Raw genomic sequence first — 18,308 nt, forward strand, 5'->3', positions numbered from 1 at the left:
TTATTTCTTATTATATGATTTGTAGGTTGACGTGTTAATGCCAAACGTTGGAGAGATTTTAGGAGGCTCTATGAGGATGCACAATTATGAAGAGTTGCTGCAAGCTTACACTGATAATGAACTTGACCCTAAACCTTACTACTGGTATACTGATCAGGTAGGTGAACTAATGTGTCGTTATATACAAACATTACACAAATTACCCTGCACATAGGAGAAAGATACTTACGAGAACATTTTGGTCCCACGTGGACCGAAATGTCATAAGTTTGTCTCCTATGTGTGGGTTACTTGTGTATTGTTCCAGTCACGGTATTGTGCCTTTGTATTTTATACAAAATATTCTTTGTGAATTCGTCTTATCATACATGTACGGCCTCTCCTCACTTAGCAACGTACAGTGGACCCCCGCATAGCGAACTTAATCCGTGCAAGAGGGCTGGTCGTTATGCGAAATGTTCGCTATGCGAATTAATTTTCCCCATAAGAAATAATGGAAATAAAATTAATCCGTGCAAGACACCCAAAAGTATGAAAAAAAAATTTTTTTACCACAAAAAAATGTTAATTTTAGTACACACAAACTGAAAAAGGCATGCACAATTACATGACACTTACTTTTATTGAAGATCTGGTGATGATTGATGGGATGGGAGGAGGGGAGAGCATTGTCTTCTTACTGTTTAGAAGGGGAATCCCCTTCCATTAGGACTTGAGGTAGCAAGTCCTTTTCTGGGGTTACTTCCCTTCTTCTTTTAATGCCACTAGGACCAGCTTGAGAGTCACTGGACCTCTGTCGCACAACAAATCTGTCCATAGAGCTCTGTACCTCCCGTTCCTTCAAGACTTTCCTAAAATGGGCCATAACATTGTCATTGAAATAGTCACCAGCACGGCTTGCAACAGCTGTGTCAGGGTGATTTTCATCCATAAAGGTTTGCAGTTCAACCCACTGTGCACACATTTCCTTAATTTTTGAAGTAGGCACAATGGATTCCACAACTGGCATAGGCTTCTCAGGGTTAGCCCCAAACCCTTCAAAATCTTTCTTAATTTCCATACTAATTCTCACCCTTTTTACCACAGGGTTGGCACTAGAAGCTTTCTTGGGGCCCATGGTCACTTATTTTCCAGAAACAGCACCGAAAACACTGTAATAATACGAAATATTCCGAGTGTATGCTTGAATGTTACCGCGGAGGCTAGCTGGTAAACAATGGGACGGGCGGCACATGTGAGGCTGGCTGAGGGCCCACATTGGACGCGTCTCGGACGAAGTTCGCTGAGCGGGTTTTTGTCTACTATGCGGGGCAAAATTTCAGCGAACAAAGCGTTCGCTATGCGGATTGTTCGCTATGCAAGGCGTTCGCTATGCGGGGGTCCACTGTACTTGTTTACGGACGCCTCAGACTTACAATGGGCTCTGACTAGTATTCATACCTAGATACTGTATATTAGAGCTGATTTCCTCTATTTATTTCAATATACAGTACACTACTGTATAAACACTTGGTGTAAAGGTGACATTAAAACAATATCAAAGATGGTTGACACAAACTCTTTACACGTACCATTATAGTATGCTCCTCACTTTGTGATGAATTCATTTAACGACGTTGTCTCAGGAATGGAACTCCATCATTAAGTGAGGAGAGGCTGTATAATTGTTAGTTTCTGTATAACCCTTAAGGAATTAGCACTTTGTGAATATGTAATACAGCCTCTCCTTACTTAATGATGGAGTTCTGTTCCTGAGACCACATCGTTAAATGAATTCGTTGCTAAGTGAGGAGCATACTATAATGGTAGTGAGCTTGTCACCTTTGCACCATTTATAACATGTCTGGTATGTTTCTAAATGTTTATACAGTAGTATACTGTATATTGAAATAAACAGAATAGAGGAAATCAGCTCTAATATACATTATTTAAGTATGAATACTGGTCAGAGAGCCCGTTGTAAGTCCGAGGCGTCGGTAAATGAGTACGTTGCTAAGTGAGGAGAGGCTGTTATGTATAAGGGCCATAGCAATTGTGTACAACATAAAATGTTTACAAGTCTTTGTAAAGAACACAAGTCAGCTTACCAATTTATTAGTTTTTAACTGCTCAGCTACTAAAACCAATATGCAAGGGAATCAACTTTACTAAGAAAGGGTAATTAAATGTACCATTTGAACTTACTTTAATTTGGTATAATGTAATAAAAATTTGAACGTTTAATTAATTTCATTATAGGCATGGTTAGATATCTAGTATCCTAGCAAACTAGTGGAACTACTACTGATGTATAATTTACAAATCTTCCCTAGAAAATGTTTTTTCGCAACAGATCTGGACACTGCTAGCTGACTACCCAGTGATGGGTCTTCATGAACCTACACACTTTTCTGTTTATTCTGATGCATCCCTTCTGATGTTAGATGCCTTCTGTTCAGACACTTTTTAACTTTTAGATTACCACTTTACTCCATGCACAGTAATGACCTTTGAACTACTAACCCATCTGTTCAATTTAAATATTTTTAAATAATTACTAATAATTATACATTTTGAATGCAACTGTAAGGGATTTTTTTTTTTTAACAAGTCAGCCATCTCCCACTTAGGCAGGGTGACCCAAAAAAGAAAGAAAATCCCCAAAAAGAAAATACTTTCATCATCATTCAATACTTTCATCTCACTCACACATAATCACTGTTTTTGCAGAGGTGCTTAGAATACAACAGCTTAGAAGTATATACGTATAAAGATACACAACATATCCCTCCAAACTGCTAATATCCTGAACCCCTCCTTTAGAGTGCAGGCATTGTACTTCCCATTTCCAGGACTCAAGTCCGGCTATATAAAAATAACCGGTTTCCCTGAATCCCTTCACTAAATGTTACCCTGCTCACACTCCAACAGAACTGTAAGAGATGTTTATGTAAATACTGATGTCATGTTTCTTTGAGAAATATTCACTCTTCTCTTATATTTTGTTGTTACTCCATCCAACGTTTAAAGTAATTAAAAGTATTGATATTCACATTAGATAATCTTTATGCCATGTTTTTTGTTCTTCAAAAATATTTAGTATTTTTCTCAAATTGCTTCTGTAACCTTTATGAAGTAGGTTGTTAGACAGCAGCAACTATACTGGGAGTTACTACCACACTGTTATAACAGAGGGAATTGAAAACATGTTAACTGTTTTTCACTTTCACAGAATTGGTGGCCTTTTCCTGTAGACTCCTAAATATGAAAAATGATAGCTAAATCTCTAAACTTCAAATTATATTTGAGATGCACTTTATCCTAGTTCTTTAGAAATCTAATATTCCCTTTCTAGATTAGAAAGTCTAGTCTGAGACTGGGCCAGTGGGGCAAGAATCCCCTAGAGCCATAAGCAGATGCTGCATGTACCCAGGCTGGGCCTTAAGAGTAGGAAAAAACTTGAGCTGGTAACAGGTATTCACCTTATTTACAAATATTAATGTTTTTTCAACAGCGTCTGTATGGTACGTGCCCTCACGGTGGGTATGGCTTAGGATTGGAGCGTTTCTTGTGCTGGATTGCCAACCGTTACCACATACGTGAAGCAACTTTATATCCAAGATTTGTAGGACGTTGTACACCATAGACAAAATGAAAAAGTCTGATGCCCTAGAACATAAATATTGTATAATTTGTATTGCTATTCAAATTTTTTATATTTTGATTTTTCATGCAAATTATAAACATTTGTGTTTTGATTAGTAGGTCAGTACTTAAGAACTTAAGAATTTTTATTGAGTGATTTGAACATGAACGTTTAAAATGGTAATGCTGTATCTTCATTGTGGAGTTGTAAATTTTTTACAAAGGATTCCATACAAATAATTTTAATTATTTATGTTAAATTATTCTTGCCTGTTTACTGTATATAATATTTTGATTGTATTTAGTTTACTGCCATTCTTTGTGTCATCCTGGAAACTACTTTTGTATTTTTTGTAGAAAATTTGTATTCTAGAAATTAAATAAGATGTTTGAATTCTAGGTCAATGTTGTTTTCAAGATGAGAAATGTCAAATTGCCATTTGATTGTGTTACTATTCCTTCAATTAGACATGCAGTTGGCGTAGTGTCACCTTGCATTTACAGTATCACTAGCCAGTTAAACTTTATAAAAAATAAGGCTTCAGAGAACATTAATACATAATGACGGGATTGGTCACATACTTTTTTAAAACGTTTAAAAATTGTATCTTTTAATTTATATAAAACAACCACTACCTAAGATGTATTAATTACTACCATCCTTTAAAAACAATTTATTTTTAAATATTTTTTTATATTTTTGTTACAAATGAGACTCGGTGAACCAGATAATTGGAGTTGTCCTCCACTACCTTGGATCAAATCTCATTCTCAAGGTGCTGTAGAGCCCATAAAGGTTTAGCCCTTGCCATTTATTACTATTATGTTTGGGTAAGCATATAACCCATATGGAATATACCTGGGAAATGGGAGGCAAGTAGTGTTGATCCTAGGCAGGGGAGGATGTCTTCCCCTTGATTACCCCTCAAGGGAGGTTCCTTGATGCTGGCGAGGGGCTCTTGATCTAGGGAATTGGATCTGTGCTCCGGTTCCCTGAAGTGAGCCTGAATACCTTCCATACCTTCTCCAGTTTATTATAACTGCAGAAGCTGTCAATCAAGCCTTGATGCCAGTGGGGGGAGGGGAGTCTTGATCCAAGTATGTGGGCATCACCCCTTCCTTGAATTGAACCTGATTACCTCTTATACCCCCAGGCACTGTGTGATCCCTACAGGTTGAACACTTTTTTCCCCCGTGAATGTAATAATGATCCTCTGTGAATATAATCTTCCATGTTGTTGGATCAAAAATGATCACCTCCCATTCCTTAAGTGCTGTATGACTTATGGGTTTAGCACTCGCCCTTGATTATCATCATCATAATATAGGAGCTACACATACATACTGCTGGAGAATGAGAAAGGCAATATTTTGTGAAGACATTCTGGGAAACCGGTTAGTCAGACTTGAGTCCTGGAGGTGGGAAGTACAATGCCTGCAGCCTAAAGGAGGGGTTTGGGATATTTGCTGTTGACTGACATCTACACTGTCATATCTGCTTGCCTTTGGCAAGACACTGATAGTGTGAATGATGGTGAAAGTGTTTCTTTTTCGGGTCATTCTACCTAGGTGGGAGGCAGCCGGCGTGTTAAAAAAAAAAAACAGAAGATGCCAACACTAACTACAGCAACTCCCCTCAAGGAAGGTTCCTTGATGTTGGTGAGGGGCTCTTGATTTAGGGAATTGGATCTGTGCTCCAGTTCCCCGAATTAAGCCTAAATGCCTTCCACATCCCCCCCCCCCCAGGCGCTGTATAATCCTCCGGGTTTAGCGCTTCCCCCTTGATTATAATAATAATAATAATGCAGCAACTACATAATTAGTATCATGGGGAGCACTATACCCATAGGGATTAAGACATGTGCACCATCTGAGTATCTTTAGATACCTCCTCTACACTCCCTCCCTCCACTGTTTCTTAGGATGACTGTCAACAGTATTACTTGTGTAGTATATACAGTGGAACCTCAGTGCTCGAACACCTCCATACTCAATTCGGTATTCGAATGCTTTGTTCGGTAAACAAATCACTCGGTAGTTGACTGCTCAGCACTCGACCAAACAAACATGACCTGCCAGAACTTTGCTGTAAACTATTTAGTGTTTCTTTGCATTTTTTGGTGTTTTTTATAGTGAACAAATAAGTTACCATGGGGCCTAAGAGGGTTAGTGATAACAGCCAACCAAAAAGAAAATTGGTGGGGAAAAGTTAATTCTGTACTCAAACAGACTGGCACTTGAACAGCCTTCTGGAACCAATTAAGTTGGAATAGCGAGGTTCCACTGTATTTCCTAGCAACGTTTATAGGCAGGCTCCCTGGCCAAGCCTTAAATCGTATGACCCCCTGTTTAGACCAGGCACTTAGTCCATAGTCCCCACACTTCCTTGCGCAGGCTTACTAGATGGGTAGACAGACAGGCTGGGCTCTGCCATAATTACCAATACAATACCTCCATAATAGTCTATAGTTGTTTCCTTTCCTACCATTGCCTCTGTAATCAAATCCTATAACATGACCCCTACCCTACAGATCTATACACCTTCCAAGTCATCCTATTTTGCTCCATTCTCTATAAATGTCCAAACCACCTCAACCACCCCTCCTCGGCCCTCTCGATAATACTTTTAGTAACTCTGCACTTCCTCCTATTCTCCAACCCATAAATTCTCTGCATAATATTTACATTGACCTCAGATATGACATCTCCACTGCCTCCAGCCTCCTTGCTTCACTATTCACACCCATATAAAAGTGTTGGTACCACTATACTCTCATACATTTCCCTCTTTGCCTCCATGGATAATGTTCTTTGTCTCCACAGACTCTTCACTGCACCACTCGCCTTTTTCCCTTTATCAGTTTTGTTGTTCACCTTGTCTCTCATATACCCATCCACCAACAAGTCAACTTCCAAATATCTGAACACATTCACTTCCTCTATACTCCCTCCAATCTGATATCCAATTTTTTCATTACCTAACTCATTTGATATCCTTATCACCTTACTCTCACCTATGTTCACTTTCAACTTCCTTTACACACCCTCCCAAACTCATCCACTAATCTTTGCAACTTCTGTTCAAAATCTTTCCTCTTTCAACTAGATTGCCACCCCTAAGCCTCTCCTATATAAACCTTCTGGGCTACTCCTGGCTTCCATGTAAGTGGCAATAAAAGGTATAGTATATGAATCTCTAAGGCATGGCAAATGCATAGGGCAGCATTTAGTTATTAATATATTAACAGGAAAATCCTCAACCTCAGTGCATTGACCCAAGACAAACTGGGCAGGAATCAGCTCCACTATATTACTGTATATCAATTTATCAAGGATAGGCTAGGTCGCTAACCTAGAATGGTACAAAATAAAACACCACACACAAACCAGGTTAACTCGCAGAAATACAGTACTGTATATCTATCAATGCATGAGAGATGAATAAACTGAAAAACAAAGATCCAGTTTTATGGCAGCCTGACCCTCTTTATCAACTCTGGTTAAAAGCATTATACAGTGGAACCCCTACTTGTGAGTGCATCCACATGCGAGTTTTTCCAAATACGAGCAGTTGATGGGTCGATTTTTTGTTTCCATACGCGAGCAAAATTTCCATAAGCGAGCAGACCTCAAGGTAGGTTCCTTGACACTGGTGAGGGGCTCTTGCTCTTGATCTAGGGAATTGTACCTCATTTGTTTGTTGGATTATCTTATTGGAACTTGGGCAATGTATGATGGAAAGATGCTTCTTAACATACACCAAAAATGAAAGAAATCTAAGCATAAATAATGGAGTTCACTTCTCAGCAATTAGCCACCCCTTAGCGGTATTTTCGTACGGTTTTTATAGTTGTATTCTCGGTTTTTGGTCTCGTTTGATAGAATGGAAGATATATTACAGAAATAGATATGATTTTGATTGCTTTCACGACGAAAAACCCCTTGAAATTGAGCTCAACACAGGAGAAATGTTCGATTGTTTTGGCTATGTTGAAGAGTAAACAAATGACGTCACTGTCCATTCCAATATGCAGTCGTGAGTGGGTTGACATTACTTATACAATTATTGCAATAAAGCATAACAGTAAATCTTATATTTTTTGTGTGAATAAAAATTACAAATTATTTATACAGTAATAATAATAATAATAATATGTATAATAATAATAGTATGTACAATAATAATAGTGCGTTGAGGTATATGAGGAAACAAAAAACATTATCTATGGAGGCAAAGAAGGGAATGTATGAAAGTATAGTAGTACCAACACTCTTATATGGGCGTGAAGCTTGGGTTGTGAATGCAGCAGCGAGGAAACGGTTGGAGGCAGTGGAGATGTCGTGTCTAAGGGCAATGTGTGGTGTAAATATGCAGAAAATTTGGAGTGTGGAAATTAGAAGAAGGTGTGGAGTTAATAAAAGCATTAGTCAGAGGGCTGAAGAGGGGTTGTTGAGGTGGTTTGGTCATTTAGAGAGAATGGATCAAAGTAGAATGACATGGAGAGCATATAAATCTGTAGGGGAAGGAAGGCGGGGTAGGGGTCGTCCTCGAAAAGCTTGGAAGGAAGGGATAAGGGAGGTTTTGTGGGCGAGGGGCTTGGACTTCCAGCAGGTGTGCATGAGCGTGTTTGATAGGAGTGAATGGAGACGAATGGTATTTGGGACCTGACGATCTGTTGGAGTGTGGGCAGGGTAATATTTAGTGAAGGGATTCAGGGAAACCGTTTTTTTTTATATAGCCGGACTTTGAGTCCTGGAAATGGGAAGTACAATGCCTGCACTCTAAAGGAGGGGTTCGGGATATTAGCAGTTTGGAGGGATATGTTGTGTATCTTTATACGTATATGCTTCTAAACTGTTGTGTTCTGAACACCTCTGCAAAAACAGTGATTATGTGTGAGTGAGATGAAAGTATTTTCTTTTTGGGGATTTTCTTTCTTTTTGGGTCACCCTGCCTCGGCGGGAGACGGCCGATTTGTTAAAAAAAAAAATAATGTACTACATAATAATAATTATAAGAATAGACGGCTTCAAAAGGCCGTCACTAGATGGCAGTGTTTACCACAACATAGAGGGAGCGGTTGTGGCTGCTTCCACCTGTTACATAATGGCATATTTTATTCATTCTAGAGTATATATCAGGTTTCTGTGTTATTTATATTGTTTATTATTTCATATTACGTGAATTGTGATAGATAAATAAGCCGTAGAGTTGATGATAGCGAAATATTCGAGGGGTATTTTGTCCTGTCTCCAGACAAACTCTCGTGGGCCGCTGCTGCCGCTGCCGCATATATAATGACATATTTTATTCATTCTAGAGTACAGGTCTCCCTCAACATTCACGTTTTCAACTTTCACGGGCTTCACACACATTCGCGAATTCCCAACTGCCAAATTCCCAGCCACCAAATTCCCAGCCATCAAATTCCCAGCCGCCAAATCATATTTAAGTTTCCCGCCACCTGCAAGTCCCTACTACCCTCCCTCCGACCCCTGCAACTGGCAGCCAGCCCTCCCACCACTCAGTGTGGTGAGTGTTTTGTTTGTTCATTATTTGCTATTAAACTACAGAATAAATAATGTAAACCCATTCATGACTGCATATTGGAATGGCTATTAGGAAAGGTATTAGACGGTTACATCATGTGTTTACTCTTGAACACTGCAAAGAATTAAACATTTCTGCTACAGCTAATAATAACAATAGTAATAATAATAATAATAATAATAATAATAATAATAATAATAACAATAATAATAATAAATATGATACAATTGAAGAAGGAAATTGTACAAAAATACGAGGGAGTGGTTGACACATCGTCAGTGTGACTTTGTTTATGCTGGAGTGAACATTAGTCTCCCTGCTCTTCCAAACATTTCACAATAATTCATTGTGTTTGGTGCTTGTAGATTGAGTGTGACTGGAGTGGTAGAGGCAGTGATTGAGGCAATGGTATTTAATAACATACATGTTAATAATAATACATGTTATTAATAATATGTACTACTATTATTTATAACATATATGTTATTAAATACATGAGGGCCCCACTTATACGGCGGGTTAGGTTCCAGGCTACCGCCGTAAAGCGGAAACCGCCGTAAAGTGGAACACCCTTTTTTTCCACTTACAAATGCATACAAACACTAGATAACAAGTTTACACTAACATATATTATGTTAGCAATAGAACCAGGCATCAAAAAACAATAAAAAAGTACAATACACACATAGTGCACTCATTACTTACCTTAAAATATTTATAGTCTTAATCTAGGGTGAGACAAGTAGTGTTTATTGTAAGAAATCAAGTGTGGTATGTATGGTAGTCAGCCAGGCTACCATACCAGGCCACCCCACCCACACATACTATTCTATGATATTTAAGCATCCCAGAGCGATAAAATGTATATACAGTTCACTCATTACTTACCTTAAAATATAGGGTGAGATGAGTAGTATTTATTGTAAAAAATCAAGTGTGGTATGTATGGCAGTCAGCCAGGCTACCATACCAGAGAGAAAGAATGAGTGCATGAGAGAGGACAGGCGCAGAGTTATGTAAACAAACCAGGCGAACTTAAGTTTTGTAAACAGTGTACACGTCTGGTTTGTGTACAAGTTACATTGTGTACAGGTTGTCTCTACATTGATACGGTAGAATAAATAAAGAAGAACACTCCCATTCTCATGTAACATCATTTTGAGAAGAAATGATGCTCTGAGTGAAGGCAATGGAAGTAAGTCACTCTGACTTTCTTGGGTTATCCTAGGTTCTCTACACATATGTTGTTATGTATTTATGTTATGTATCGTGTTTATTATATAATTTTGAAAAAAAATATCACGGATGGATTAATGAAAATGTGTATATTAACGTAATATACAACATTTAATGATACACCGAGCTCAGACAGCGTAAACAAACAAACTGAACAGGTTGTGGACGATCACTCGGTCAGGCGAAATGGACGGTATTAATACGTGTCCAGTTTTAGTTCATTCATGTACATTTGTAAGAGTTTGTGAAACTTTTACCTTATAATATTTTTATTATTATTATAATAATTAAATCACGAAACAAATACTCTTACACTGTGTACAAGTTAGTACAGAATTATAGCTATAAAGTGAAGGCATACGAAAGGAATATTTTTCTACAGTTATCCCTAGTAACAGGTGACGGGCTAGAGAAAACGTAATTCTTCCGACACTTCTACAAACCATTTGATAAACATCTCATATATATTTGTATAAATTTTTATAATGTGGGTGCATGTATCATGTTTGTGTGTTACATAATGTGTTTCTTATATAATTTTGAAAAAAATATCATAGATAGATTAAGGGAAATGTCTATATTAACGTAATATGCGACATTAATGCGCACAAGAGATTATTATTACTTATATTATTATTATTATTATTATTATTATTATTGCATCAAGAGTAGAGAGACTCTTAGTGATTTTAATGTGTACCTACATGCCAGCACAGTGTGTAAATTTATTTAGGTACAGGTGTACACAAGTTTAATTATCAAGTACAATACATATAAAATATACAATAACTTTAAAACACTTGAAATTTTGGAAAGTTTCCAGACATAATAAGGAGATGTGCTCAGGGAGAATGTAAACAAACTCGGTGGGCCGCTGTGACCGTATTAGAAAGACAGGTGGGGGGAGCCGTATAGCGAGTTTTGGTCATAATTTGAAATGTCCGTATTAGCGGAACGCCGTAAAGCGAGACGCCGTAAAGCGGGGCCCTGCTGTATATACATGTTAATAATAATACATGTTATTAATAATAACATGTACTATTATTATTTATAACATATATGCTATTAAATACCACTGCCTCAACCGCTGAATTATTGTGAAATGTTTGGAAGAGCACGGAGACTAATGTTCACTCCAGCATAAACAAAGTCACACTGACGATGTGTCAACCACTCCCTCGTATTTTTGTACAATTTCCTTCTTCAATTGTATCATATTTATTATTATTATTATTGTTATTATTATTGTTATTATTATTATTATTATTATTATTATTATTATTATTATTATTATTATTATTACTATTGTTATTATTAGCTGTAGCAGAAATGTTTAATTCTTTGCAGTGTTCAAGAGTAAACACATGATGTAACCGTCTAATACCTTTCCTAATAGCCATTCCAATATGCAGTCATGAATGGGTTTACATTATTTATTCTGTAGTTTAATAGCAAATAATGAACAAACAAAACACTCACCACAATGAGTGGTGGGAGGGCTGGCTGCCAGTTGCGGGGGTCGGAGGGAGGGTAGCAGGGACTCGCAGTGGTGGAGGCGTTGGTGGAGGCATTGGTGGAGGCAGTGGTGGAGTCTGTGGTATTTAATAACATACATGTTATTAAATAACATACGTTATTAAAGCATAACATGTTTATATTTAGTACAATTTACGACGTTTTCATGTATTTTATGATTATTCATGGTTCAACAAGTTAAGGAAGCAGTATTGTAATATATTTCCATACAATATATTGGGGCACCAAACATTCACGGTTTTTCAACATTCGCGAGGCTCTTGATCCCCTAACCCTCGCGAATGTTGAGGGAGACCTGTATATATCAGGCTTCTATGCTATTTACATTGTTTGTTATATCATATTAGATGAACTGTGATAGATAAATAAGCTGTAGAGTTGATGATAGCGAAATATTCAAGAAATATTTTGTACTGTTTCCAGACAAACACTCGTCGGCTGCTGCCGCCGCCACATATATAATGACATATTTTATTCATTCTAGAGTATATATCAGGTTTCTATGTTATTTATATTATTTGTTATGTCATATTAGATGAACTGTGATAGATAAATAAGCCGTATAAATGATATTAGTGAAATTATTCAAGAAGTATTTTGTTCGGTCTCCAGACAAACTCTTGTCCACTGCCGACACCGCCCATACCACTACATAAATTACATATTTTATACATTTTAGAGTATATATATCCGGTTTCTATGTTATTTATATTGTTTATTATGTCATATTAGATGAAGTGAGATAGATAAATAAGCCATAGAATTGATATTAGCAAAATTATTGAAGCACAGAATTCCACTGGAATGGATTAATTGCATTTCAATTAATTTAAATGAGGAAAACTGACTCTGCAAATGAGCAAATCCAGTTGCAAGCAAGGTCATGGAACGGATAAAAATCGCAAGTAGAGGTTCCACTGTATATACGCTCAAGTATACACTCAATTGTTTATACATAAAGTACATACAGTGGACCCTCAGTTAACGACGTTAATCCGTTCCAGAGAGCTTGTCTTTAACTGGTTCTGTTGTTACCGAATTAATTTTCCCCATAAGAAATAGTGGAAATCCAATTAATCTGATCCAGACACCCAAAAGCATTAAAATAATTTTTTACAATGAAATATACATTTCTCTACACAGAAAACAATGAGACATGCAGAATAAATACAGTGGACCCCTGGCATATGATGGCATCGGCATACGATACATTTTAATGCAAAAATTTTGCCTCGCCACACGTTAAAAAACCCACCACATGTGATTCGTCTGGGACGCGTCCCACGTGTGTCCTCAGCTGCCCCATGTGTGCCAGTGTTTACAAGCCAGCCAGTGCGGTCGCATCCACGCATACAATCGGTACATTTCATATTATCACAGCGTTTTTAGTGATTGTACCTGCAAAATAAGTCACCATGGGCCCCAAGAAAGCTTCTAGTGCCAACCGTGTGGTAAAAAAGGTGAAAATTACTATGGAAATGAAGAAAGAGATAATTGCTAAGTACGAAAGTGGAGTGAGTGTCTCGGAGCTGGCCAGGTTGTATACCAAATCCCAATCAACCATCGCTACTATTGTGGCCAACAAAACGGCAATCAAGGAAGCTGTTCTTGCAAAAGGTGCAAGTTTGTTTTCGAAACAGAGATCGCAAGTACTTGAAGCTGTTGAGAGACTGTTATTGGTGTGGATAAACGAAAAACAGATATAGGAGATACCATATCTTAAGCGATCATGTGTAAAAAGGGTGGGAAATATGTACTATTGTACCACGGTCAGCTGTTGCTGCACCACCGTCAGCTGTTGCTGCACCACCATCAGCTGTTGCTGCACCACCGTCAGCTGTTGCTGCACCACCGTCAGCTGTTGCTGCACCACAGTCAGCTGTTGCTGCACCACCGTCAGCTGCTGCTGCACCACCGTCAGCTGTTGCTGCACCACAGTCAGCTGTTGCTGCACCACAGTCAGCTGTTGCTGCACCAGTCAGCTGTTGCTGAACCACGGTGAGCTGCTGTTGCACCACGGTGAGCTGCTGCTGCACCACAGTCAGTTGCTGCTACACCACCGTCATCTGTTGCTGCACCACAGTCAGCTGTTGCTGCACCAGTCAGCTGTTGCTGAACCACGGTGAACTGCTGTTGCACCATGGTCAGCTGCTGCTGCACCACAGTCAGCTGCTAATACACCACCGTCATCTGTTGCTACACCAAGGTCAGCTGTTGCTGCACCAGTCAGCTGTTACTGAACCACGGTGAGCTGCTGTTGCACCACGGTCAGCTGCTGCTGCACCACAGTCAGCTGCTGCTACACCACTGTCATCTGTTGCTGCACCACAGTCAGCTGCTGCTGCACCAAAGTCAACTGTTGCTGCACCATGGTCAGCTGTTGCTGCACCACAGTCAGCTGGTCCTAGTGGCATTAAAAGAAGAAGGGAAGTAACCCTGGAAGAGGACGTGCTACCTAAAGTCCTAATGAAGGGGATTCCCCTTCTAAACATTAACAACTTCCACACTCTCCCCTCCTCCCATCCCATCAATCATCACCAGATCTTCAATAAAGGTAAGTGTCAGTTTGTGTATATTAAAATTAATATTTCATGTGGTAAAAATTTTTTTTTTCATACTTTGTGGTGTCTTGAACGGATTAATTTGATTTCCATTATTTCTTATGGGGAAAATTAATTCGCCTTACGATAATTTCGGCATACGATGAGCTCTCAGGAATGGATTAATATCATATGCCGGGGGTCCACTGTACATTAATAATTAATAAAATGACACTTGCCTTTATTGAAGACGTATTTGATGAGTGATGAGATGCGAGGAGGGCAGAGGATGGAGGAGTTTACAATTGTTTGGAAGGGGAATCCCCTTCCATAAGGACTTTAGGTACCAAGTCCTTTTCTGGGGTTACCTCCTTTCTTTGTTTTTTAATGCCACTAGGACCAGCTTGAGAGTCAATGGACCCCTGTCACACCAAAAATCTGTCCAGAGAGCTCTGTTTCTGGCATCTCTTGAAGATTTCCCTAAAATGGGACACAACATTGTCATTGTAGATGTTGCCAGCACGGCCTGCAACAGCTATTTGTTACTTCTATTTATTGTTTATTGTTTGAGAGGTTTTTACAAAGCAAAAGTGTTATAAAAAGAGCAGAGTATATGGAGAGTAAAAGAAAGGTGAAGAGAGTGGTGAGAGAGTGCAAAAGGAGAGCAGATGATAGAGTGGGAGAGGCACTGTCAAGAAATTTAAATGAAAATAAGAAAAAATTTTGGAGTGAGTTAAACAAGTTAAGAAAGCCTAGGGAAAGTGTGGATTTGTCAGTTAAAAACAGAGTAGGGGAATTAGTAGATGGGGAAAGGGAGGTATTAGGTAGATGGTGAGAATATTTTGAGGAACTTTTAAATGTTGAGGAAGAAAGGGAGGTGGTAATTTCATGCACTGGCCAGGGAGGTATACCATCTTTTAGGAGTGAAGAAGAGCAGAATGTAAGTGTTGTGGAGGTATGTGAGGCATTACGTAGAATGAATGGGGGTAAAGCAGCTGGAACTGATGGGATCATGACAGAAATGTTAAAAGCAGGGGGGGATATAGTGTTGGAGTGGTTGGTACTTTTGTTTAATAAATGTATGAATGAGGGGAAGGTACCTAGGGATTGGCGGAGAGCATGTATAGTCCCTTTATATAAAGGGAAAGGGGACAAAAGAGATTGTAAAAATTATAGAGGAATAAGTTTACTGAGTATACCAGGAAAAGTATATGGTAGGGTTATAATTGAAAGAATTAGAGGTAAGACAGAATGTAGGATTGCGGATGAGCAGGGAGGCTTCAGAGTGGGTAGGGGATGTGTAGATCAAGTGTTTACATTGAAGCATATATGTGAACAGTATTTAGATAAAGGTAGGGAACTTTTTATTGCATTTATGGATTTAGAAAAGGCATATGATAGAGTGGATAGAGGAGCAATGTGGCAGATGTTGCAAGTTTATGGAATAGGTGGTAAGTTACTAAATGCTGTTAAGAGTTTTTATGAGGATAGTGAGGTTCAGGTTAGGGTGTGTAGAAGAGAGGGAAAATACTTCCCGGTAAAAGTAGGTCTTAGACAGGGATGTGTAATGTCACCATGGTTGTTTAACCCTTTCAGGGTCCAAGGCCAAAATCTGAAGTCACGCACCAGTGTCCAAGAAATTTTGAAAAAAAAAAAAATTATTTTTTCTTACAGAATTAAAGAGCATATTTTTGTGAAGGTAATAAAACAAAAAAAATTAGAATCTGATCAGTACTTACCGAGATACAGTGCCAAGAAGTTTGTAGAAAATGATGTGGTGGCGGCAACATCGACGAATTCCACATACGCGTATTATATTATTTTGTTGTTTTAGTTGTTTTTTCTTTTCTTTTCCAATTTTTTTCTATTCCTACTAACATTTGGGGCCTGAGAGACCAATACTGTATATAATGTATATATATAAACTCACTGTATTGAACACAATAACCGCACTAAAGTTATTATCATATTATTGTTTACCACTGTTGTTTATTACAATAAACATGCACAAATATTGTATAATACTAATGTTCTATCATATATTTACATATTTACAATCACTGGACATGGTTTTAGAACTGCTGGAGCTTGTGGAACTCCTTGAAACAAGGCACCATGCACAGAGGCACCTTACATTCCTCACACATAAACCGAGTGTCTTTGCGTCTTTGTTGCCGTCGTTTTGTTTGTGCACAGACAATGCATCTCTTCTGAGCAAATTTCTTTTGAGTTGAAGGAAGCTGTATTATGAAATGATCACCTTCTCTTCTCAAACGCTTGGGTATATTGTGATGAATTCGAGGACCATGTTGTATTGCAGGTGTTGTTACCTGGTACTTCATTATGAGTTGTCTGACAACAGACAAACAAAATTCACCATACGGTGGTCTGTTACCAGTCTTTATTTGGTACATATTATATGCATTCAGCATTGAAATGTCCATGAGATGGAAGAAAAGTTTCATGTACCACTTGTAACTCTTACGAACACAGTCAACAAAACCAATCTGCATGTCACACTTGTCAACCAAGTGCATGTTTTGTGTATAATCAATCACTGTCACTGGTTTTTGAATACGTTCATTAGTCACTCGATCAACTTTGCCACTGTCTTGCATTTCATTACGGTGAATGGTTGTCAACAATGTGACATCTCGTTTGTCATGCCACCGTAATGCCATGATGTCATTGGCAGTAAACACCTGCACGTCATCACCACGAACACCTGCGTTGAGCCTGGGCATATGTTTACGATTAGAACGCACTGTGCCACACACATCTGTCTTGTTCACTCGCATGAAATCACTGAGTAATGGGCTTGTGTACCAGTTATCGGTATATAATGTATGGCCCTTACCAAGATAAGGTGCCATCATGTTTCTCACTACGTCACCTGATATACCCAATAACATCTTGGTATCTTTCAATGTTTTACTACCCGTGTATACAACAATATCCAACACCAGGCCACTGTCACAATCACAGAGTACATACAATTTTATACCAAAACGGTTCCTCTTGCTCGGTATATACTGCTTGAATGACAGTCTACCTTTGAACAAAATCAAAGACTCGTCAATTACAAGATTCTTGAATGGATAAAGGTATATCCTGAACTTTTGTTTGAGATACATGAAAACATTTCTAATCTTGTATAACCTGTCACTTCTGTCAGGCCTGGTTTTGTCAGAGAAGTGCAACATACGTAACAGTAAGATAAACCTGTTCACTGGTATTATTTCACTGAAGGATGGGGTACAAATTAGCCGATCTGTGGACCAGTATGCTTTTATATTATGCTTATAGACGTGAGGCATAAGCATTATTGTTGCAAAAAGCAAATACATTTCTGCAACAGTCGTCTCTTTCCACCTGTGTAGTCTTGACTGTGGTGATAAGATCGTATTTGCCATGGTGTACTGAAAATACTTATTACTTTCCCTGACAATAATTTCCATCAATGGCTGGTCAAAGAATAATTCAAAGAATTCCAGTTCATTGGCCGTGGTTCCAAGGGGACAGGTAGGTAGAATTCCACTTTGCGAGTCATCAAAGTGGTGAGGGCTGGGAACAAAATTGGGATTTTGCTGCCAATCCCAGATACGGTTTGCTGGTGGATACTGGACATCATAGGCTGGTTGTACGGGTGGTTGTGGCGGGCTGGTGGGTGACGCTCCGCTTTGTCCTTGAACTGACGAGTCAGCAGTGTGGGTTCCCGCGTGGCACAGCGAGTCACGCATGGCGGTGCCACTACCACCACCAGCCCCACTAACACCATCCACTGATGTCTGTGGCCCATCCATGCCAAGTGTAGCCACATC

The 18,308-nt window shown here is 38.7% G+C and overlaps 2 protein-coding genes across 5 annotated transcripts in view; both read left to right on the plus strand.

Annotated features, from left to right (window-relative positions):
* The window catches only part of AsnRS (asparagine--tRNA ligase), a 62,600-nt gene extending 58,336 nt beyond the window's left edge, over positions 1-4,264 (plus strand). For both annotated transcript variants that reach the window (XM_070084967.1, XM_070084968.1), the window contains 2 exons: positions 26-157; positions 3,494-4,264. In XM_070084967.1, the coding sequence (XP_069941068.1) occupies positions 26-157; positions 3,494-3,625 (264 nt within the window). In that variant the 3' untranslated portion in view covers positions 3,626-4,264. The remainder of the gene's footprint in view (positions 1-25; positions 158-3,493) is intronic.
* LOC128703856 (oxysterol-binding protein-related protein 1) overlaps positions 1-18,308 on the plus strand; it is a 648,989-nt gene that overhangs the window by 320,981 nt on the left and 309,700 nt on the right. The gene's annotated exons all lie outside the window — the stretch shown is intronic.

This window comes from Cherax quadricarinatus, chromosome 14 (assembly GCF_038502225.1).
Source record: "Cherax quadricarinatus isolate ZL_2023a chromosome 14, ASM3850222v1, whole genome shotgun sequence".
Lineage (NCBI taxonomy): Eukaryota > Metazoa > Arthropoda > Malacostraca > Decapoda > Parastacidae > Cherax > Cherax quadricarinatus.